The sequence below is a fragment of the Phaenicophaeus curvirostris genome, chromosome 1, assembly GCF_032191515.1.
Source record: "Phaenicophaeus curvirostris isolate KB17595 chromosome 1, BPBGC_Pcur_1.0, whole genome shotgun sequence".
Classification (NCBI taxonomy): domain Eukaryota; kingdom Metazoa; phylum Chordata; class Aves; order Cuculiformes; family Cuculidae; genus Phaenicophaeus; species Phaenicophaeus curvirostris.
This window is the reverse complement of record NC_091392.1, coordinates 74727042-74750461: the sequence shown is the minus strand read 5'-3', so window position 1 is coordinate 74750461 and position 23420 is coordinate 74727042. Positions and strand designations below refer to the sequence as shown.

General features: G+C 39.5%; 2 protein-coding genes across 5 annotated transcripts in view; one reads left to right on the top strand and one right to left on the bottom strand.

The window, feature by feature from the left end:
- SULT4A1 (sulfotransferase family 4A member 1) overlaps positions 1–22547 on the top strand; it is a 32821-nt gene extending 10274 nt beyond the window's left edge. Inside the window, exons 2-7 of the mRNA XM_069864996.1 lie at positions 8479–8609; positions 10033–10113; positions 10222–10348; positions 13519–13613; positions 14995–15133; positions 20936–22547. Of these exons, the coding sequence (XP_069721097.1) occupies positions 8479–8609; positions 10033–10113; positions 10222–10348; positions 13519–13613; positions 14995–15133; positions 20936–21048 (686 nt within the window). The 3' untranslated portion in view covers positions 21049–22547. The remainder of the gene's footprint in view (positions 1–8478; positions 8610–10032; positions 10114–10221; positions 10349–13518; positions 13614–14994; positions 15134–20935) is intronic.
- Positions 1–23420, bottom strand: part of LOC138724325 (patatin-like phospholipase domain-containing protein 2) — a 520777-nt gene that overhangs the window by 67682 nt on the left and 429675 nt on the right. The window lies entirely within an intron of this gene.

Here is a 23420-nt window from a genome sequence, read left to right as displayed (position 1 = left end):
GATAGGTGTTGTGCTCTCTTATACCATTGGAGCATGTTTGGTTGGCAAGTCGAAACTGAAGAAGAGAAATAATTTAACAGTATGGGTAGATGTTTTCTTTTAAAAGCCTCTGTGCTAGTGCAGGATGTTAAGTGTTCTTAGCCTGCTGTTTGTCATTTCTCTTAAAGAACCACCCACAGAGTATTTTGTGTGAATGCATTCTAGCTTGTCCCAGGCAAAATTTTTGCTAGGTGAATCTGTGCCAAAAATAGAAACTTCTTAAGCTAATTTGGCTGATTTAATTTTAAGTGAATTGGAATAACTTCACACAAACTGCTCTGTTGGTGATGACATCTGGTCCAGACATGATGAGCATCCGTAGATGGGGACATATTTTACCAGCCCAGAGAAAGCTTAATGAGGAGAATAAAATACTTTTGCCTTTGAGTATCTGATAATATCAGTTACCAACCAGTACCATCTGTCAGTGATGGGCTTGCAGCAAAAGCTCCAACACCTAGATATGATGAAATCATGGATGTGGAGACAGGATTGAAGGCACAAATCATGACTCATCAGTCAGAAGGCAAATAAAGTCAGACTGATGTCCTGTTGTTTTTAATCCCGAGATTTTAAGCAATTTGTGGACCTAACCCATGGTAATTAGAGGTGTTATTGTACTGCTTACATACTCCTTGCTGCAGTGCATGTGAGGATGTTGTAGCTTACTAAGAGAGATAGGAAAGAAACACTTGAGTCCCAGCAGCTGAACAAGACATCTCTGCCTTGTGGATCTCTGTCTGCTAGGACAGAATGTGGTAGCCACAGATTAGATGCAGTGTTTAGGGAATATGTGACTCAAGCTATTTTCTTCTGGTTTTGTGAAGACTGAAGTAGGCAATGCATACAACTCATTCATCTGCTTCACCATGGCTACACTAGTGAACGTAAAAACAAAGGTTTCTGACAGGCCGTCATCCATGCTGTTGCCTTGCTAGCACATTTCCTAACAGTTTTGTGCTCCCCAGCATGACGTGGGACATAGCTGCAGACATTAATTGTTCCTAGGAAGCTATGGATGAAGCTGCTTGCTTTGGGAAATTGATCTCTGTGGATATGAGTTTGGCTGTCCTCCATGTCCTCCCAGAGAACAGGCCCGGGTGTGTTTTATTTAGTGGTGTTGCTCTAGCAGTATCATGCACAAAAGTGCCAGTAAACTTTTTTTCTCTGAGCTGCTTCTGTTGGCATGAAACAATCTGCATCACCTGCTTCGCTGTATGGAAGCAGAGGTGCCTCCACAGTTGGTGCCTGGCCTGAGATGCATTGGTGCACTGTGATCGATACTGCACTTTTCATCCTGCTCTTTATTGAGTGGATAGTGTCCTAATGTAAGGCAAAATGAGAACTTAGGCCATTTTTTAAAAACAGTACTAATGCATTAACCAAAAATAACACTGTTTTGTAACCAGTTTATTAAAGCTGTGTTATACATAGTAGCAATAATTACTTGGCTAGCGCAGGTGTGTAAACAGTTCAGTGACTTTTTTACCAAACATAAAGTAAATGCTTGTCCTAAATAGAATACGAGTTTCATAGTTTGCTGTTTACAGCCTCTGGTGGAACACATTCTAAACACAGCTCTGACTTAATGGACCCATTCCTGTGTTCTCTGATGCAAGTCTAGTGAAAGGCAAGCAGAATTTAGGTTATTATTTTGCTTTAAAAGCCAGTAGCTGTGAGTGAACACTAAACAGATTAATAAGTCTAAAAAGCCAAGACCAAGCTTACTGAATGTTGCTGGAAATTGTGCAGTTAACATTTATTCTAAATCCAGTCTTTCTTAAGCTGTTGCCATCAGTTTGAGAAGATATGAATTCAGTTTCCTTGTGTTCCATAGACTCCCTTGAGAGGTCACTATTCAACTTACAAGCACTTAGGCCATGTAAAATTAATCTTAAAGGATGAGTATTCAGTCCTGCCTGAAAATTGGATCCTGTAATACATATTTATTAGCAGCTAAAAAATATTGTCAGTATAACATCACAATTCTGAGTCTTATCTAGGAACAGAAGAATTGGAAAATATGGTATCAAGGTGAAAATATTTATTTTTGTTATTAAAACCCCAATTGATAATGAGATTCCCCACTCTTAATCCAGTTGGAATTCCAAGACATAGGAGAAGTAGAACATAGATACCTTAGGAGAAGATATTTTTGTGTTTTGGAAATTGTTCTGTTCTAATGGAAATCTAATTTTTCCCTCTAGTGTTGTGGGGTAAAGATGAATCTGTCATACTTGTCTGCAGAGATATACTGAAATTGGTGTAAGGGGAATGAACTTGCAGGCAGTTAGAAGAACTGTGTGGGGAATCACTTTATGGCACTTGCTAGGGCAGTCCGACAGCTTTAGCATCCCTCATTTTTAATGAGCACTTACATGTACTGATGCTACAAAAAAATGAGTCATAATGGGTCCGTTGCATTGTATTAGCTGAAAGCTAATCAAGAATTAGTGGATCAGACAAAGTGCAACTAATTGGGAGTGCTTGAAGACTGTTAATACTAACATCAGTATTTCTTTGTTTTATTTTTCCATGTGGTTTCCAAAGAGGTGAGTGAAAGGAATGAACCAAGGACCTTTGCATCCTTGAGCTGCAGATTTGTCCCATCTTAGTTGACAAAGGGAGAAAGCTGAAATAAACTACATTAGAAATTGTGTAGGGAAGCAAAATTTCACATGAAATTTTGTGTCTGCCACTGTACAAATCCAAGCTCCAGTGGCTGCTTGAGAGTGTACCAGTGGCCAGAATGTAGTGAGAGAACAGCTGCACTAAAGAAAATTTCTTCCTCCTACAGAGATTAAATTTTATGTAAAAAGTCATCTAATGCGTAGAAACAGAAAGGAGTTTTGGTTGTCTCGCTATGCTGTCTGGTTGCTGCTGCAGGAGTTATGCGTACTCCTGCAGCAGAGGCAGTATGGCCATGAACTGACTTTGCTGTTGTTGCTTAGGCATTGGCCATAAAAAGCATTACAAATAAAAGAGTTCCAATTCACCATAGAGGCTGCTGAAGGGGATGATAGGGTTCTTAATGAGTCCTGGTTTCTGTGCATCTTTAGGCTTTATGGAAAAGTGCAGCACAAGTAGCACACTTTCAGTAGAAATGCAGGTTCATAGATAGTTTAAGAGGCTCTGTTAAAAACTGCAAATTCTGGCAGTAGCTTATCACTACTGTTTCCTGTCCCATCTCTTTCCAGATATTGTGTGATAATTTGGAATGCTACTTTCTTCTGAAGCATTGTATTGACACAGCAGAAGAGCCTGTCAGGGAAGAGCATTTCTTGAGTACAGCATACTGAAGTTCCTCAGACACTGACTGGCTCCATTTTAGTAGGAACTGGATAAACATAAATTAATTCCACCTTTATTTTGGCAATATGACCTTGGAGGTAGCTGGGCCAGCAGTCTTCCCCCAGGATGAAATATGGATCTGGCGCAACTGGAAGATAGAAGGGTAGAGTTGCAGCGTACTTATAAATGTTGTATCTGGTGCCCTGTGCTGACAGATTAATTGTGGTTGTCAGTGACTGTTTACTCTTCCTGTGCCATCCCAAGTGAAGCATGCACATGCATCCAGCAACACGAGGAGGAAATTATATAAAATACCAGAGTTGCACAAGATCCACCGATTTTTTTCCAAGAAAAAGCTGAGATTCATATACTAACTTGCTAGCTTTTTCACTTAGTGGCCTAATCTTTTAATTTCACAAGTGACAATAAATCGTTGTTGACAGCCAGGGCAGGAATTTACGGAATATAAAGATAAGCTCTGCATCTTTGCTTTTCTTTAGCTTCTTTGGTCTTTTTCTTTTTTTCCATAATTATCTTAGTTTTCCCTTTTACTAAGACAGTTTCCATGACATTTAAATATGGCCTTTTTCCTTTGGAAAATCTCAGTTTAAGCAATTTACTATAGCTTTCACCCATAATATGGTGGTTCTTGTATATGTCCACAGATATCAGTTTAAATCAGTTGGTTCAAATGCCTGACTTCTGTATGCTTGATATGCAGATGGGGAGTCAGGGGCTACAGCAGGAGACTTACATTCACCTCCCACAGCAGTATATTTAATAAATTCTGCTAGCCCCAGGCTAGACCTGGACCTCTTATGCCATGCATGGGTACAGTACCCTGGTTTGTTTGGCTTTCCAGCCAGCTGGTGTTCCCAGGGGCTAGAAAATCTCGCCCTTGCACTAGGTCTGTGGCTTGGGCTGCCATTTGGCTGTTGCTAGTTAAACCACAGTTTCTAAATCAAAAGAACATTCAAGTCCAAGATCTGTAATTTAATTTGCATTGGTTTTAATCCTAACAGAGATAGAATCATAGAGTCACTAGGTTGGAAAGGACCCACTGGATCATTGAGTCCAACCATTCCCATCAATCGCTAAACCATGCCCCTCAGCACCTCATCCACCTGTCTTTTAAACACCTCCAGGGAAGGTGAATCAACCACCTCCCTGCGCAGACTGTTCCAGTGCCTAATGACCCTTTCCATGAAATATTTTTTCCTGATATCTAGCCTGAACCTCCCCTGGCACAACTTGAGGCTGTTCCCCCTTGTCCTGTCACTTGTCACCTGTCACCTGGGAGAAGAGGCCAGCACCCTTCTCTCTATAGCTTCCTTTCAGGTAGTTCTAGAGAGCAATAAGGTCTCCCCTCAGCCGCCTCTTCTCAAGGCTAAACAACCCCACCTATCTCAGCCACTCCTCGTACGACTTGTTCTCCAGCCCCCTCACCAGCTTCGTTGCTCTTCTCTGGATATGCCCCAGCGCCTCAATATCCTTCTTGTGGTGAGGGGCCCAGAACTGAACACAGTATTTGAGGTGCAGTCTCACCAGTGCCGAGTACAGAGGGAGAATAACTTCCCTGGACCTGCTGGTCACACCATTTCTGATACAAGCCAAGATGCCATTGGCCTTCTTGGCCACCTGGGCACACTGCTGGCTCACGTTCAGTCAGCTGCCAACCAACACCCCCAGGTCCCTCTCCTCCAGGCAGCTTTCTAGACAGACTTCTCCTAGTCTGTAGCACTGCACAGGGTTGTTGTGCCCCAAGTGCAGGACCGGGCATTTGGCCTTGTTAAACCTCATGCCATTGATCTCAGCCCAGCGGTCCAGCCTGTTCAGATCCCTTTGCAGAGCCTCCCTACCCTCCAGCAGATCAACGCTTCCTTACAGCTTAGAGCTGTCTGCAAACTTGCTAAGGGTGCACTCGATGCCTTTGTCCAGGTCATTGACAATGTCATTGAACAGGGCTGGACCCAGCACTGAGCCCTGGGGAACCTCACTTGTAACTGGCCTCCAGCTGAATTTAACTCCTTTTACCACCACTCTGGGCCTGGCCATCCAACCAGTTTTCAACCCAGGAGAGTGTGCGCCTGTCCAGGCCAGAGGCTGACAGTTTCTGAAGCAGAATGCTATGAGAAACTGTGTCAAAGGCTTTACTGAAGTCCAGGAAGACCACATCCACAGCCTTTCCCTCATCCGGTAGTTGAGTCAGGTTAGTTTGGCAAGACCTGCCTATTGTGAACCCGTGTTGACTGGGCCTGATCACCCAGTTCTCTTGCATATGCTTCATGATAGCATTCAAGATCAATTTTATATATATATATAATTTTATATATAAGGGATTTCTGCTATCTTTTTTTTCCTTTTAAATCAACATGTGATTGTTTAGATTTTTTTTAAATCAGGAGAACAGGTCAATGATATAGTTTTTTTTTCATATGGGGTGCTTGAGAATGTGTGTGTGTGTGAGATAAATGATAATTGATTAGGGGTGACAAATTAAAAGAAAATATCACAGTTCCCTCAGAAATAAATCCCCAGTTTTCATTTGTATTAAGACTCTGAAAATCCTACGCAAAGTAACTTGAGTGCTACTGTGGAAGGAAATAAGGCAAATATAGTGGGTGACAAAAGTGAGAACTTTCAAAGGGTTCACGGGCAGGAGAATTCATGATCAGTGGTCCTACTGGAGGTCTAGGAAAGAGAAATTCCAACCTGCTGCCTGGCTGGAAGCCAGAGATCTAAACTGTCAGCTGCAATCCTCTCTTTATAAAACAAGTAATGCAGAAATACTGTTTGCTGTGTGAATTGGAATAGAATGCTGGATTGTGTGCAGCACTGCGTACCTAGCTACAGTGATTTGTGTATTTGCGTGCTCATAATTAGCACTGAGGTTCACAGATTTAAAGAACTGTTGTAAAGAACCTGTACTTGACAGATTTTTATTTTTCTGCTTTGAGTACCTGCTATATGCCTGGCATTTCTCTTTCAATTAGTCACTATATTTGGTGGAAGAACATTAAGATGAAGCCACTGAAGACTTTTGAGCTTCCAAAGGTCACTTCCTTCTGAATCAGAACACTTTTTACCCATGCCTCCTACATTAATATGTCATTTCCTGTCTCTGCAGTGCTCCATGGATCTGCTAGTCATCAAGCCAAATCTAGCATGTGGCCACAGGTCTGAGCAGAATTAGGTAAGGCCATGGGGGTTTGTACTCTCTGACCTTCACTACCTATTTATTTGGTAGACTTTGTGGAGAGCTGGTAGGGAATGTGCTGCTCTCCGGAAGTCTTAGCATGGTTCTGCCTCAACCCTGTGGCCCTTCTGTATTCAGAGGCACAATGGAGACAGCTTCTTTTTGCCTAGAGAACTGCTGAGTAACAGAAAAATTCAAGTCCTAGTGGTGTTGTTTATCCCTATACAGTTACTCCTTTGCCTTTCATGGAATAAGGTTGATGTAAAAGCGTTTTTCTTTGCAGGCAGTATTGGAAATACAGAAATAAATTATGGAGAACCAGGGTGTCTCCTGTCAGAATAAATATTTAATGAGAACAAGGGTTTTGCTCATTCAGAGTCACAAGGGCTGATACTGAAATACCATATGTATGTTAATTTTAGTGTATAAAATATATGCTTGGACTTAAAAATGCAGAATGAACAGCCTTAAGGGCAAGCACGTATTAAGTCTGTGACAGCTGTCTCTGTGGGTGATAATAATGTAAAAGCTTCTATTTTTCCAAGCCATTTTAATTTACCCACCAATCAGTCAGGAAACAGAGGAATCTTAAAGTACTTACTCGCCAAAGCAATTCTTGGAGGCATGTGTTCTTTCATATTGTATCTAGACTGTGTTCAGCCTGTAAAGCACATCAGCTTTTTTTAACTCTTCCTAGCTCAGATTAAAAAAAATCTGAGAAATTATGCTCTGGTTTTCTTTGTATTGGAACAACGTACAGAATTTGTACAAGATTTGTCTATTAGCGTATGCAGTCGTGCTACTTAACATGAATTAACTTGTGACTGCTATAAGTTGCTTATAACTTACAAGTTATTTTCAAATTAAAATGTGAACGAAAGGCATGGTCTCAGAATTTGCAACTCATCTTTCCAAGGACATGGAATGCTTTGGCAGACTTGGGCTTTGTAAAGAGTCCTGGAATATTTATTTGTTCCTTTTGGCAACACAAGAGAGAGAATAAATCGAGGTCTCATTTTCCTTGTGGCTCACAACTCTTAAATAATTGGTCTATCAGTCACAGTATCCAGGATGTCCTGTATGATTTGTCATCTAAACTGTGGCATCCCTTCCCTAATAGCTTGGTTTGATCTCTCCTCATTCTCTTCCTCCTTCTCGCCTAAAGCCTATGCCTTTCTCCTCATAAGCCTCTGTCAAATATCTCTGAACCTTTGTTTGCCTGCTCAGAGGGTTTCCTACCTGCCTGAAGGTAAAGTAATTTAAAATAATTTCCATGTTCAAACTTCTTCTTGGAATACCTATTAATTTTCCAAGACACAGTCATTAAGGCTGCAATACCTAGTGGTTGCTTTGTACATGTCCTCAGCGTGGAAAGATGCGTGTAATTGGGACCTTTAAAGCTTATGACTAACTCGCTATGTGTTGATGTGTTCAGTGGTTTATCCAGTCCATAACATGGAGGCATAAGTAGAGTCTCAAATCATTACATATTAGTAGATTTGCTTACAGTTTAGAGTAGAGGATACTGGCAGTCTCCCATTATGGCTGCTAGTACTTTTTGTGAAGTTGGATGATCTGTCTTCCTTGGGTTTTTTTAATTTCTGAAATGGAAATAATAGTTTTTTGCATAGCTAACATTCACAAGGGAAAACCTTTTTTTAAAGTGCTTTCCAATTCACACGTAAAATGGCTGGGAGACAGAGACGTATTTAAATTATTACTGAAGAAAAAAATCTTTTGTCTTTTTATGTGAAATGAGGTCTTCGTGTGTTTAAAATAAAACTAAGGGATCATACATACTGTGTTAAAACAGGAGTTACAGACTTAGTTCACAGCAGATTGTGAAGGACAAAAGTTACTGCTACTTCTGTGTCTAGGTCTCCCTTCGTATGCCTTTGTTGAGGTAAGAACTGTAATGCTATCTGTTCTCTTCCATTGTTTGGTTTATGCAGGCACAGGCTTACTACAGGAAGTGGTATATCTAGTGAGTCAGGGAGCTGATCCAGATGAGATTGGACTGATGAATATAGATGAACAACTTCCAGTCCTAGAGTACCCTCAGCCTGGTCTGGACATCATTAAGGTACAATCAATTGCAAAGAAAGTCTTTCAGTATTTGGATATCTTTTTCCTCTGTTTCATATTTATTATTTCATTTCATCCTGTGACCTTGCCCTTTTTATCACCAGACTTGCTCAGTTTGTTGGAATGATTCAGAGTATTATTAGTTTATTTTAAGGTTGTTTTTATTAAGCTTAATTTTAGTCTGTTTAATGCTTTAGGGGATGTTTCTCCATGTCTTAAATATCTTGACAATGGGTTTTCTGAATAAAAGTTCCAGACCTCCTTTACTTGTGTAAACAAAAGCTGCCTAATTAAAGCAAATTTGCTTTAATCTTTTCCCTGAATTTGCAAAAGAGGAGCTACAAATACAGAGATCTATGGATCTGTAGACCCACTACTCTGAATGTGCACATGTAAATCCATGGAGACCCAGGATCTGTGGATCTACAGGCTCTGTAGGTGTAGTTTGACAAGTGTAGAATAATCTGCATGAAATGAATTCCACACTATTAAGAGTCACTCACAGACTAGTGGCATGGCATATGAGTGATTTTGCCGTTGCTGTAATGATTTCTGATATAGGCATACTGTGGAATGATTAGGCAAGATACTGGGCTCCATCCTAGGTCAGCTAGAATGCTTGTTGAATTGAGGCTGGCACAGATACATTTAAGCTGCTTCTGGTTAATGACAACTGCAGTGTCAGCTTACTTTAGGCTGAGAGTTTGTAGAGGTCAGAGATTACTTTTCTGTTTTGTCTGTATGATGTCTAGTCAGATGAGACCTCCGTGCTACCTTAATGCAAATAAATGGTGGCAGTAGTGAGAGGTTTAGTTTGAGATTACACATTGTTATCTGTATGATGTACTAGCAACTTGATTCAATATGGATTTATGCAGTTTTTAACTACTGGAAGATTATTTGTGTTGTAAGACGATTTTGTCTCATATTATAGAAAAAAACTCTGAACGATGTTCACACATTCAGATAAACCTTCCAATTGACTGGGACTAATTCTGAGGATAAAATAAATTGCAAGGGTAAAATTTTGAAGTGAAGAAGTTAGGGGTTGCGTTTTCAGAGTTTCCAGTATTTTTCAAGGAATTTTAGTGGAAGCATCACTGGGAACAAAGTTAGTTAGATACTAATAATCTTTTTTACGCTATGCTCTTGAGAAGGTCCTACAAATGGAAGTACCTTCGAAACAAAAGGGAGGGGGAATCAACAACAACCTGTAACACATTATCCAGCCTTTTGACACTTAAAAAGCAGATGTAACTTCCTGACCTAATTTCTAGTCCCAGACCCTTATTAATTTTAAGAAGTGAATTTGTGAATTTAACTCAGCACAGTAAAGGACTTGAAGCATGACAGTTAGGGGAGCTGAGGATGTGCCAAAAACTAATGCACAATACAAAATGCTTCTGTCTGCTTTATTTTAGGAACTGACATCTCCTCGCCTTATAAAAAGCCACCTGCCATATCGGTTTTTGCCTTCGGACCTACATAATGGTAATTCAAAGGTAAAAATGAAATGAGGTTGTGTTTGTTTATGTTGGCAGCAGTTGTTTAAATGCTTTGGAAGACTGTAGTAGGAAGCTTTATTTTTTTTTTTTTACCCGCTATCATAGGTAATATACATGGCTCGCAACCCCAAAGACCTGGTGGTGTCTTATTACCAGTTTCACCGCTCCCTGAGGACCATGAGCTACAGAGGAACATTTCAGGAGTTCTGCAGAAGGTTTATGAATGACAAGTGTAAGGAGCTGTTCTCTCTGCACACGCTGTTACACATTTATTTTCATCTCTGCATTCCTTCTGCAAGTACAGAAATGAACTGGATAAAGGTGCATTTGTTTTGCATATACTGCAAGGAGGTTGCTACAGATAGTACTGTGTGGACTTAGATTTGCCCATTCAAAGTATGGCCATGATTAGTAAATATTGCCTTACAGCATTTCACCCCATAGGCTCAGCAGTGTTCCACTTTGGTCAGGCAAAACTCTAGTCTACTCTTAAAGTTCAGTTTGCAAGATACCAGGCGCCTTGTGAAAAGTGGTGAATGTTCCCAGCATAATTTGTTTTCACTTGTATCTCACTGTTGGCTACTTCACAAGAGTCTTTCTGTTCCTCAAGGTTTTTTTTTCTGGTAATTCCTTTAATGTTTTTATTTCATCCAAAAACTTAAGGCTTGTCTTTTGCAAGATACCAGTTAATGCACAGAAATCTCTAGTTTGCATGAGATTGATCTGGAGTACATCAATAAGTTGAAGTGGCCCACTGTAAGAAGGCAGCTGCAGGCTGCTACTGTCTGAAAAACACACATCTATAATGAGAATGCAATGTACTGCTTTACAACTCATCAACTGCTCACCCAGTAACCCCTTTGAGGAAGGGCGGTTTCGTGACGCACCCTCCCACTGTGTTTCTACTCAGACTGCACTGGCTTAAGTAGCTCCACTGCACTGACTCAGGAAGCTTACAGGGTGTACAAGCTCTGTGTTCTCACATACCTGGCTGCCACTGGGCCTTTTGCCAAAGGATTGCCACACTTTCAAGTTAGTAAGAGAAAAGAAAAATTAGTATATTCTGTTTCTCTGCAAAATCTTCTCTATGATACCTTAGCATGACACAAAGAATTCACCAGGTACCGTGTGCTCTGAGACTAGGAGCTCCTCTAAGTCCAGTGCAACAAACTTCCGCCTTACTACTTGGAGGACTTGATGCTAGAGGAGCCATATAATACTAAAGGGAGGGAAAAAAGTAGAAGCCTATCAGTGGATGTTATATAACAGGCCTTAAAAACCTTTGCTGCTTTCTCCTGCACGTTTGTGCAGGGATGATAAATGCTCTCCTTCCATTCCAGCCCACCTTTGGCTCTTTTCTTTTGCATTCCCTGAGAATGAGGTATTTGTCTGTAGACCATGAGCAGCAACTTCTAGACCAGAGACATGAAAGATTCATTAGAAGGTCTTCTAAGATATCTAAGATAGGAGGAAGGTTCTCTACTCTTTTTCATGTGAGTATCCCCAGAGTTATTTATATTTTCATCTTGTAGCACCTAGCTGATTTATCACAACCTCCCAGAGCCAGTAAAACTTTACAGCATGTTCTCTGTCCATCAATGTGCAAATTGAGTGTTTTGTAACACAGTTAATTTAGCTTTTAGCTAAATGGTTGCATCTCATGGAAACAATGCAGCAGCAAAGAAGTCAAAGTAGTGCTAGAGGGAGAAGCATGGAGCCCAAGTGACACATTCCCGCTCTTTTTACCTCTCCTTATGTCTGGTCGTCTTGAAATAAATCCAGTGCATGTTAGCTAGATAGTTTGAAAGCATACAGTAAGATAGTCTTGAATGTACTAATTCTTTGGCATTATCCTCTAAAGCTTAAGGGATTTTCTTGCATAAAACATAGGTAAACTCTGCTAGTGTAATCTTAACAGATTTTTGCCCTGTACCACTAAGAGCAGTTAGGAACACTTTTTGTTTTGCTGATGTGTTAGTTTCGTACATGAATCTCTCTAGGGGTGTATGGAATGGGAATAATAAAAATGTGATTTTTCTAATACCTTTATGAAAATTGAAAATGAGTCAGCTGATTAAAATAGTTTTCCTGTGAAACTGACCACTTTCACCACTGAAAATGTTCCAGTTGCCAAAATTTAACAATTCTTTTTTAAAGGGAAAAGTGTCTTCAAAATACAAAAGTGAAAAATTTAATATTTTTCTGTAGCTGCTTTGCTGAAAAGATAAAATTGACCGAAAATATTGGGAAAGAATGTGAAACACTGCTCATATTTGCTTAGTTCCTGTCTTGATTATCTGAAATACTTTAGGAGCATTTATCACTGGTAACAAATAAATATGTAGAATTAATTTCTCTTTGGGTTGTCTTTCTGATAATATTGACAGCAAAAGACATTCTCTAGATAACACGTGCCAGTGTCTGAACACACATAAATGGACTGAAATCCAGTGCAAATGTGGACTTTTTCAGAGAAGTGGAAGAGGAAGATTTTGGGGGGGGCGTTAAGACTGTGACCACTGCTTCTCCAGCATTAGGAGCACAGACCCTCCCAGTGTAGCACCTCGGTTTGTCTTCAAGTGCTAAATCCCAAACAGGAGATGTGGGGAACTGAAGACAAGCTGATTTTAGCTTTTAGGCGCACTCGACACCCCATGGGCATCTTGTGGTAGTCTGGATTTATTGTGTAACAGAAATAACTGATCACAGTGTAACTGCAGTTATGTTCTGACATATCTTCAGAAGCTGTGTAGAAGTGTTCAGAACATAATAGAAGAGAATAGGTCCTAGATTTTAGCAAGGGCAGCAAAAGATGTTAAGATAAATAGAAAGTTCTGTAAGTAAGTCCTAAGTCTTTGGGAATGACCATGAAGCATTTTAAAGGTCTTTCTTCAATGCTTCTTTAATTAAGAAAGGACAGTGGTTCTTAGCAATTCTTCATCTGTAACAAACGGTGCTTTATGGAGCTTTTCTTGAATGCTTAATCTAGCTTGTAAGTGCAGAAAGCTGCATTGTTGTATGTTAATTGTAGGCATTAACACAGGTTGGAGCCACTGAAAATTTGCCTTCTGCAAAGCTATCTGTAATTTTTATTTTGGCGCAAAGTCTGTTCAGTACTCAGCTGTTACTAATAATGAACTTTAAGAGATCCATCATGAAATACAGTGGCATTTTCAGTTGAACATTCTGTCTTTCTGGTTAGTTCTTTTGAATATTCCAAAATGATAAAACTTTTTTAAGTTAGTTCCTTGCTGTGCATAGCAATGGGTCAAACCAGACACAGTTCTTCTGGGGCTATGAACCACTCCAGTTAATTTATTTTTCTGCTATTTTTGTTTTTTTGAAGAGGGATTAAGAACAAAAGCATTAACTTTCCTCATGCCAATCATGATGTCTTTGTAGTAGGATATGGTTCGTGGTTTGAACATGTGCAAGAGTTTTGGGAACATCACATGGATGCCAATGTACTTTTTCTCAAGTATGAAGATATGCATAAGGTAGGTTAGATGTAGCAAAAAGGTGTTTTATGCTTAGCATTTTGGTGTTTAAAATACATGAAGTACAAAATTGCTTCTTATGTCCATTTTTGGCTCCGTAATGTCTGATATAATTTTTAAAGCACTGGCATTCAATAGCTTCTACACACATCAACAGTTTCATAAACCTGTTAATGTATTTGGGAATCTGCCTGCATCCATAGGCACTAAACTGCTTGCTGAAATGTGTAACTTCAGTGCTTGCTATGTTCAGCCGTGGGCATTCATTTAAAGGAAATGCCTTGCTATGTGTGCTGTATCAATGAGAAACAAGTATATAATTGGTGTTTTGTCCTATATATTTAACATTTATTCTTATTATTTGGTTGTTCCTACTGTCTTCTGTGAAACCATGTTGAAAAAAATCAGGGATGATCATGTAGCATAAGGTGAACATAATTATTGGGTCCTGACAGTATGCTGGCTAATAAATTTAATGGTAATACAACATAGAATATAGGTCTCCATTTGCTGTTGCAATAATATATTTTTGAGATTAATGAAAATACTTCAAAATGTTTATTCAACTGGAAAATTAATGTGAATGTAGCAAAAACCAAGCCTCAATCTCTAAACCTACAAAAGGCAAAATCAATAAAACTGACTAAATTATAGTTTTGGCTTTACTGAGCCTTCTGGTGGGGTGGAATGCTAAAAGATGATATAATACGATCAGAATAGTTTAAAAAGTTTAATAGAAATTAATTAAAACCCCTGGTTTTGAATAAAGATATATTCCTAAGTGTGCTCACTGATGGATGCTGCTGAAAGCTGGTGGCATCACTGTCTCTCTGCTTCCTGGTAAACATTGCTATTTTGTCCTTGCAACTCCAGAAGTCTTACTTGTACTGGAGTATTGGATATATGAATGAATGACTGTTTCTTCTCAGAGGCCACCTCACTAGAATCCATTCCATCTACATGAATGCAGTCCCAGAAACTAACAGTGAAGGAAGGGCTGTTCTAACATTTGTAGTAATTTATTTTTACCAGGATCAAACTCAAAGTAACTTTCAGTTACTCCAAAATATACTTGTATTCCAAAGTGATAAGTTAAGGGTGGGGGGTTGTCTGAGATGGGAAGCATCATAATTAATTTGCAGTTCTCCATTCTAGTATTTGAAGAGGTGAGCTTACATGACTGTTCTCTGCTGACCTGTCTTACCTTAATTTCTTGAAATGTGTCTATTTTCAGCAAACTGGAAGGTTGCAAAATTTTAAGATGGTGTTTCTGCAAGTTCTGCATTTGTATTTTTCACACCCATCAGGCTATAACTTATTTTGCAGCATTTAAATTCATTTAACGTATTGTAAAATAAACTTCTTAAATACTTTCTTACAGGACCTAGCAACAATGGTTGAGCAACTGGTGAGGTTTTTAGGAGTTTCTTATGACAAAGCACAGTTGGAATCCATGGTGGAACACTGCCATCAACTCATTGATCAATGCTGTAATGCAGAAGCACTTCCCGTTGGCAGGGGTATGTTTAAATCCCACAGTAAAAGTCTTATTGTAGAAGTTGCAAGAAGCATCTGACAAATCCTTAACCTCCAGGATGTGTTAAGATGTTAGCAAAATATTGCTGTGTAAATGATGGGAGGAAACTGTTGGTGCAATCTTTATTTTGAACTAAAGTTAGGTAGAAGTGACTAAAAAGGATGGAAACATTCAAGATCAACAGTATATATTCAACACCGTGCAAACCACTGTTAGTGAGCCTTTGGTTTACATCAACAGATAGGTATTCATGGTGAGAACGCTGCACTCCTTCTGACCTTTGGCATGTCAAAGCCCACACAATATTAAATAGAAACATAAAATAGTTTGGGTTGGAAGGGACCTTAAAGATGATCCAGTTCCAAATCCCTGCCATAAGCAGGGACAGCTCCCACTAGATCAGGCTGCTCAAGGCCCTATCCAACCTGGCCTTGAACACTTCTAGGCATGGGGCATCCACAGCTTCCCTAGGCAGCCTGTGCCAGTGCCTCACCACCCTCATTGTGAAGAAATTGTTCCATATGTCTAGTCTAAATCTGCCCCTCTCCAATTTATAGCCATTCCCCCTACTCCTGTCAGTACATGCCTTTGTAAAAAGTCCTTCCCCAGCTTTCTTGTACGCTCCCTTGAGGTACTGGTAGGTTGCTATAAGGTGTTCTCGAAGCCTTCGTTTCTCCAGGTTGAACAACCTCAACTGTCTCAGCCTGTCCTTGTATGGGAGGTGCTCCAGCCCTCTGGTCATGCTTGTAGCCCTCTTCTGGGCCCGTTCCAGCAGTTCCATATTCTTCTTATGCTGAGGATTCCAGAACTGGACACAACACTCCAGATGAGGCCTCGAGAGGAATAGAGGGGCAGAATCACCTCCCTCGACCTGCTGGCCACACTTCTTTTGTTGCAGCCCACGATACAGTTGTCCTTCCGGGCTGCGAAGGCGCATTGCCAGCTCATATCAAGCTTCTCACCAATCTGTATCCCCAAGTCCTTCTCTGCAGGGCTTCTCTCAATCATGTCATCCCCCATCCTGTACTGATACCACAGATTGCCCTGACCCAGGTACAGGTACTTGCACTTGGCCTTGTTGAACCTCATGAGGTTCACGCAGGCCCTCTTCTCCAGTTTGTCCAGGTTCCTGTGGATGACATCTGTCCTTCCAGTGTGGCAACAGCACCACTTATTTGGTGTCATCTCCAAACTTGCTGAGGATGCACTTGATCTCACTGTCTGTATCATTGATGAAAATATTAAAGAGCACTGGTCACACTACGGACCCATGAGGGATACCTCTTGTCATGGATCTCCATTTGGACATCAAACTGTTGACCACTACTCTCTGAATACAACCATCCAGCCAGTTTCTTATCCACCAAACAGTCCACCCATCAAATCCATATCTCTGCAATTTAGAGAGGAGAATTTTGTGGGGGCTTTACAGAAGCCCAGATAAATCACATCTATTGGCTTCCCCGTGTCCACTGCTGTGGTTAGCCCATCCTAGAAAGCCACTAGTTTGTTCATACAGGCCTTGCCCCTCGTGAAGCCATGCTATCTGTCACTAATCAACTCCCAGTTCTCCATGTGCTTTAGCATAACTTCTAGGAGGATCCGTTCCATGATCTTCCCAGGCACAGGGTTGAGGCTGACAAGTCAGTAGTTCCCAGGGTCATCATATTTATCCTTGCCTAAGCAGTTGTGCTTGGGCGTATCAGATTTTCTGGAATAGCAGATAATTCTAATTTGAAGGCTTTAAATGACAAGCTGTAGTTTTCCTTGTGAGCTTTTTCTTTTCATTGTCTGCCTCAGCTGTTTAGAACGTGTTTCTGTGTTTAGCTTCTAGAAGTTTATTCTAGTGAAGTCTTGCTCTGGGAATATGAAATGCCCTCTAAGCTGCTGATACACCTGTGCTTTGATAACGTCAAGAAACCAAGTCCTCTCTCCTTTTGATAAGCATAAAACAGTGAGCTCCGTAAATCTTCCTCAAATTATTTTCTGTAGGCTGCTTGACAGCACTTAACTGTTCTTTTTAAAAATGATGGCATAGGGTAAAGATGTAAATTCCAGTGTCAGTTCCCAAATGCCTTATCCAGACAAAATTACTTTATCCACTAATCCAGTTTTAGCTGGAACTTGCTTTCCTCATTCCTCTTACTTGTTTATCCATGGGCACATTAGCACTTTTTGCTGCAGCGTCATACGTGAGGCTTGTATTGTTTATCATGACCATGAAGTCTCCTTAAAGTAAATAATTTGCAGATTCTTGTCTGTTACTTAGGGAGCATGACCGGAATACATTCTTCTTAGTTTCTGTGTAGGAGCCTTTTCTGTACTATCTTTCAGCCAACCTTCTTTTGAAATCTCTGACAAAATACCAAATTTCATCAGTCCTTCTTGAGTACTTCTTTTGCGTTAGCCAGTTGTTCGTTCATTTATCTTGCATTTTGCTGACATAATAAAGTTCTATTAAAAAGCACTAACGTTGCATGCCTTACAAAAATCTATTGTATCTTTGCATTCATCTTTCATAAGTCAAACTGTAATCTTAACAATACTTGGCCAGGTTTTTTAGAGAGCAAGTTTCCTTTCCCATGAAAGCAGGATCACTGGTATTCTGTGTTGTCTTTGCATCTTTCGTAGCAGAGCTTTATGCCAGTGTTCCATTACTTAACTCTATCGTCAAAGTAACTGACCCAGAATAACGTGACCTGTTTATGTGTTGGCACTAACATTTCAGAACTGCTGTGAGCAGTGGCTTTTTTCCTCCTTGCTTTTATCTGTGACTTTGCACACCTGATATGGAAAGGCTCTTAGTATGTTATATAGGAGCTATGCGTTCCATTACAGCAGGACCTGAAAACCAGATTCCTATGGGTAATTCTCTATCGTGATATGGCACCTATTTTGCCCCAGTTCACTTATGGTATGATTAAAGATGACTATTTCTTGAAATAAATATCTTAAGTTTATTGGCTTGAGGTAAAATTCTGGTGAAGCCAATGCAGTTTATACTTTAAATGAAAGGCTTAATATATTCCCCTGTAGTTTCTGGTGGAGTCTCCACTGAATGGTGTGTTTTCCTGCTCTTACTTATATTGCTTTCAACTCCCATCCTACCATTCCTTTACTACTTCAAACTGAATTCAGTATGTGGTACAGCTTGTATCTTGTGTGAAAAAGCAGACTTATCTCTCCTGCAGTAGGATGTTAATGGCACATTGCCTAGCTGATTACCAATCCACTTCTCTGCTATGAAGACAAGATCACAAAATAATGAGTCAAGGAAGGTATCCTGAGGGCCTTGGATAAAGTGTTCTATGTCAGTGCAAGATTTTACAATCAACAAAGCCATGTTCTCCTCCATTGACTTGTATGAAGTAACACAAAACCCTAGATTTGTTCCTAACCCCCATGATCTGGAGATCTGTGGAGTTACATGCTACGTGCAGCCTTTATCTCTTCTCCTTGTTAAGTGAAAGCTAGAAACGCAGTTGTGAAAGAAAGGTGAGGTTGTAATACAGGAGAAAAGAGATCAGTGGCTGGCAAGACCTTCCATGAGTAGAAAGATCAGCTACTGTCTCTGCTGGCTGGATCATCTTCATCCAGATAAACATGGTGATGCCTGCTTTTGCTGCAGGCACTGTTCTGTACGTGGTGTTATTATTCATTGTTCTGTGGTGGAGCCTGCAAACCCCCAGTCAAGGGCAGAGATTCTTACTTATACTATCTACAGATCTTTCATAAAGAAGCCTCCATTTTGTAATGGAGAAAGAAGGGAGCTACAGGAGTTAATGTAATATTTTGTCATTTGTTCACTGTGTGCTTTTTATTAAAAAGATTCTTATTTTGAATTTCTTTTTTCTGCTGTCTCTGGCTTTTGCAATATTTTGTTACTTTAAAATGCAGCTTCATAAACAGTGCCTTGTTCCTTCTCTGTTTGTTTCTGTGACAAAGAATGGTGGCAATAACATGACAGTGTATTGTAATTTGTTTCAAATATTTTTAATTTTTCATTAGTTACATTTACTTTATTATTTTGCTTTATTTTAGTTCTTCATTTTTTTTCTTTTAGCACATTGATCTTTACTCTGAAGATAACCCTGAGCTGCTGTGAAAGCAGAACAATGATTAGATATCTTACATATATTTGACTCTTATCACATCATAATTTACACAGTTGCATGATTCAAATCATAAACCAGGTGGGTGACTTTTTGACAAGCTATCAATTCATATGGTAAAACCCAAACATGTTACAAATAATACACAGTGTATGTCCTTTACAATTTATCATTTGCCCATACATGTTGTTGGGGAGATTCAGAAATAAAAGGCTTATTTTCCTGAAGCAGAGGAAGAAAATGTTTTATTATCATCATTGAAAGGGAAGTACAGGCTTTTATGTTTCATGCTGTACTTTCTGCAATTACAGCTGCCGGAGCAAAATTGAAACCAGTATAGGCTGTTTATGATTGCAAGCATTTTTTGGTACAGGAGAAACTGGGTGAAAACAAATGATGCATTTTCAGTCAGTTTCAGGTTCTTTAGATGTTTGGCTCCTGAAAACAAACCATGACACTATCACACCTTCAGGAGTTATAGGAAAATCCTGATTTCATGAAACAACCCTTGCTGCACATAGTACACCATCGTGTTAATATATAATGTGTAGATGTTTCAGACAGTTTTGTCTTTGGACTCAATTATAGAATCGCTGCATAAAAGCAATGGTAATTAAATTAAATGGGTATTCTTCTTATGCATCAAATGCATAATTAAGCTCCCTGCATGTAGTTCTGTTCTTGTTGTTATGATTAAGCTCTCTGGTAGCACAGTCCCAATTCTCCTTTCATTTATTCCAGTTGAACAGGCCTGGATTTTGTCTTTATCTCCAACGTAAATGAGAAAAGATTTGGGCCTCTCAGTCTAATTATTCACCAACAAGTAACCCTGGCTGACTGAATTAAATAAATTTTGAACTGCAGTGAAACAAAGGTTTAAGGGGGCTACAGCCTTGAACTGGTGGGTTCAGCAGTGTCATCAGGTTATGTTATGAGTTGGGTTCAGTAGAGTGGAAGAATGCTCCGTACAAGGAAAGTGTTCAGCATCCATATTGCATGCATCAAAAGCTTCCTATTCCTTGTGTATAAAATTAATATTTAAATGGCATAAAATGAGTGCATGGCACTTGTTCTCTTCTAATCTAGGCACTCAAATTTAACAAATAATTCTTTCCATATTGAGAAACATAAATTCCTTTGTTGAGTTTGTCTTTGCACATAAAATAATAGAAAATAGTAATGATAACATTGCATCTCAATAATCAGAATTTACTAATCAGCTTAAAATTCTGCATTCTGTGTGCCTTTGGGGTAATTCTCCAACAGAGTATACTGAAGGCACAGTGATCTAGAAATGTATTGCTGTTAGGTGTTGGAATTAAAAAACACCTGTAGTTTACACTAAAACCAGAAATCCAACACCCAACCCAAAATCTCTATTAATTTCTGATTAAGACTAGAGCAAAATCTCACAAAAATCTGAATTCTTCCTGTATAATTTTTGCCTTGAGCAGATGACAAGGTGTATGATACTTGTTTTAAGGCTTTGCAAGGAATATATCCAGGGGAATTAGGTTAAATAATGAACAGCCTTAGGTCTCACTGAGCTTTCAATGAAAGCTAAGACTGATTAGCATCTCGCAGATGATACTTGATGCCTTGCACAATTAGACTGTAGATATTTGGTGTCCTGCTATGTCCCCTCTGATTTGTCTTTCTTCTCTGTTTTGCAGGACGAGTTGGGCTATGGAAAGACATCTTCACTGTATCAATGAATGAAAAATTTGATTTGGTTTATAAACAGAAGATGGGAAAATGTGACCTCATGTTTGATTTTTATTTATAAAAAATGCATGCGTATGATATCCAAGTACAGCTAGAATGCATTCATTTATTTATTACCTGCTGGACAAAATACTGTAGCTATTATGCGTAACAAGATTTAAAGGAAGAAAAACAATCTAAGTAAACCATATCAGATACAACTATCTTTTATCCTATACAGCTGTTTATCTTCTAGTATTTTAAACTGTTGTCCACATGCAAGAACTTCGTAGACAATACTAGAATATTCAGCTGTTATGGAATGTATTGTATATGTATAAGGTATGTATCATATATGCAACTAGAATGTACACCTTTTCAGCCCCACATTGATTATTTAATGTGTTTTATAAAAGCTTTTCACTAGAACCTAAATAAATGTCCATAAACCAAATAAAAAAATTGAGAGGGAAGCAAGTAACAGGCCAAAACTATATGCTAGAATGATCTCAGGGGTTAATCGTCGCATTTATTTTTATAGCAGGTATATCAAGTATAAATAAATCCCATTCCAAAATAGTAACTGGTCAAGGTGGGGTTCACATTAGGTTCTGCACACCCTTTTCTGTATAATTTGAGTAGGTTCTGTGCTCTGGCATATTCAGCAAGACAAACCTTGTTATGAAATATAGCTGTGATCATCACAGTAGTCCCCAAACCCACCCATGCTTTCATGGATGACAGCACACAGCTGTCTTACTGATGGATGAAGTTCAACTCCGTGCTGAAGGTCAGCAAACAGAAGCTTGTTAAGCCCCCAACTCTAATTCAGCCCTTCTAAACGGGTTTTAAAAGACATCTGGTATAGGGTTTTTCTTGAGGAATCGGAGACTCTGACCTGTATTACTTTCCTGTCTAGGTGTGAATTTCACCCACCAGATACAGAAAGAGAGGATAAGGTGGTTGGTATCCTCTAGTTCCACTCAGTATTGTTTATGGTTTGTGCTAGGAGGATGAATATACATTCCAGTGTAAGCAGGCAGAACTGGCAGCACCGAAGGAAGGGAGTTTAAAAATCTGCCACCAGGTGGGAGTATTGCACAAATATTCATGCAGAATACAGTTTCAATAATTGTTGGCCATGATTGGTCTGGGTTATAATCAGGGTTCAAGTTTATTTCTGTATCTTTTTTTATTCTCTTACAACAGGCAACAAACAGCCTGAAGCAGGCTACCATTACTATAAAACTCTTCAGAGTTACTCTATTGTTCTGCTAGGTAATGACATCTATGCTTTTTAGGCCCGTTTTTGCTAGTCAAATATTCAGGCTTACTAAAAACTGTGCGGAATGACTAGCAGATTTTTAGTGTTTTGATTCTGTTGGGAAACAAACGGTCAGTTCAGTGACTGGCAAGTGGTGTAGCATGATGTGGCTTGACAGCACTTTTCCTTGTATATTTGTGGGTGAAAATGCTTTCAGTGAAATTTTATTTCTATTTTTATATTTTTAGTACTGTAGGAATATTAAGCACTACACGTTATACTTCTGTGCTTGCTTGCTTATTGAATAAAAGATGTGTTCCATGCATTGTGGTTTGCTCATCTTCTAGACTTCCTGCTTTGGCCAGGTAGTCTTCATGCGAACCCCAGCCTTTCACCTACCCACACCTCCTAAGTTAAGACAGAAGAACCCACAGAAGGAAGGCATCAACTTAGACCATCATCTGATAAAATGAGCTGTCTCTGACAGCAGCCCACAATGAATGCCTGTGCACGAGTACAATAGAGACCACTGGCCTCTGTAAGCATCTTTGTGTTTAATGGCCCTCTATGGAGTTTTCCCCTCATGCTGGTATTGACAGCATCCCATGGCAATGAGCTGAATGCACACTGGAGAAAAAAGGACTCATTTGGTTACAGACTGCCACCATAGTGTAATTTAGTGTTCCTTTGTACTTGCATTATAGCAGGTAATACACAGTCACTGTTAAACCACACAAGATTTTATAAGCTTTTATCTTAGACATCTCTGGCAACTCCGTGCGGAGAAATTCTACTAGTCTTTGTCATACAAGAGACCAAAACCTACAGAGTACAACAAGCTGCAAGAAGATGGGAGTAGAATTCCTACAAAATCTCCCCACGGTTACTGCAGATTAGAGTAATAAGAAAATTTCATTAGCACCAAAAGTCTACTTAAATAACTTAATCCTATGGATGTATGAGCAATACATCCTTACCAGCTGCCTAAAAGGCTTCTCACATTTCTGAAGAGACCAGGGAATCCTACTCCTGTTCCCAGGAACAGCCCGTTTCCTTTGCTACAGCAGATGATCACCCCTCAGTCCACAAAGCCAAAAATGTTTTAAGGCTGCATTTTTAACAGCCAGATGTATAGTCATGTTATTGCCAAAATGAGCCTGTGCAGAGGGCCACCAGCTACCACACTGGAG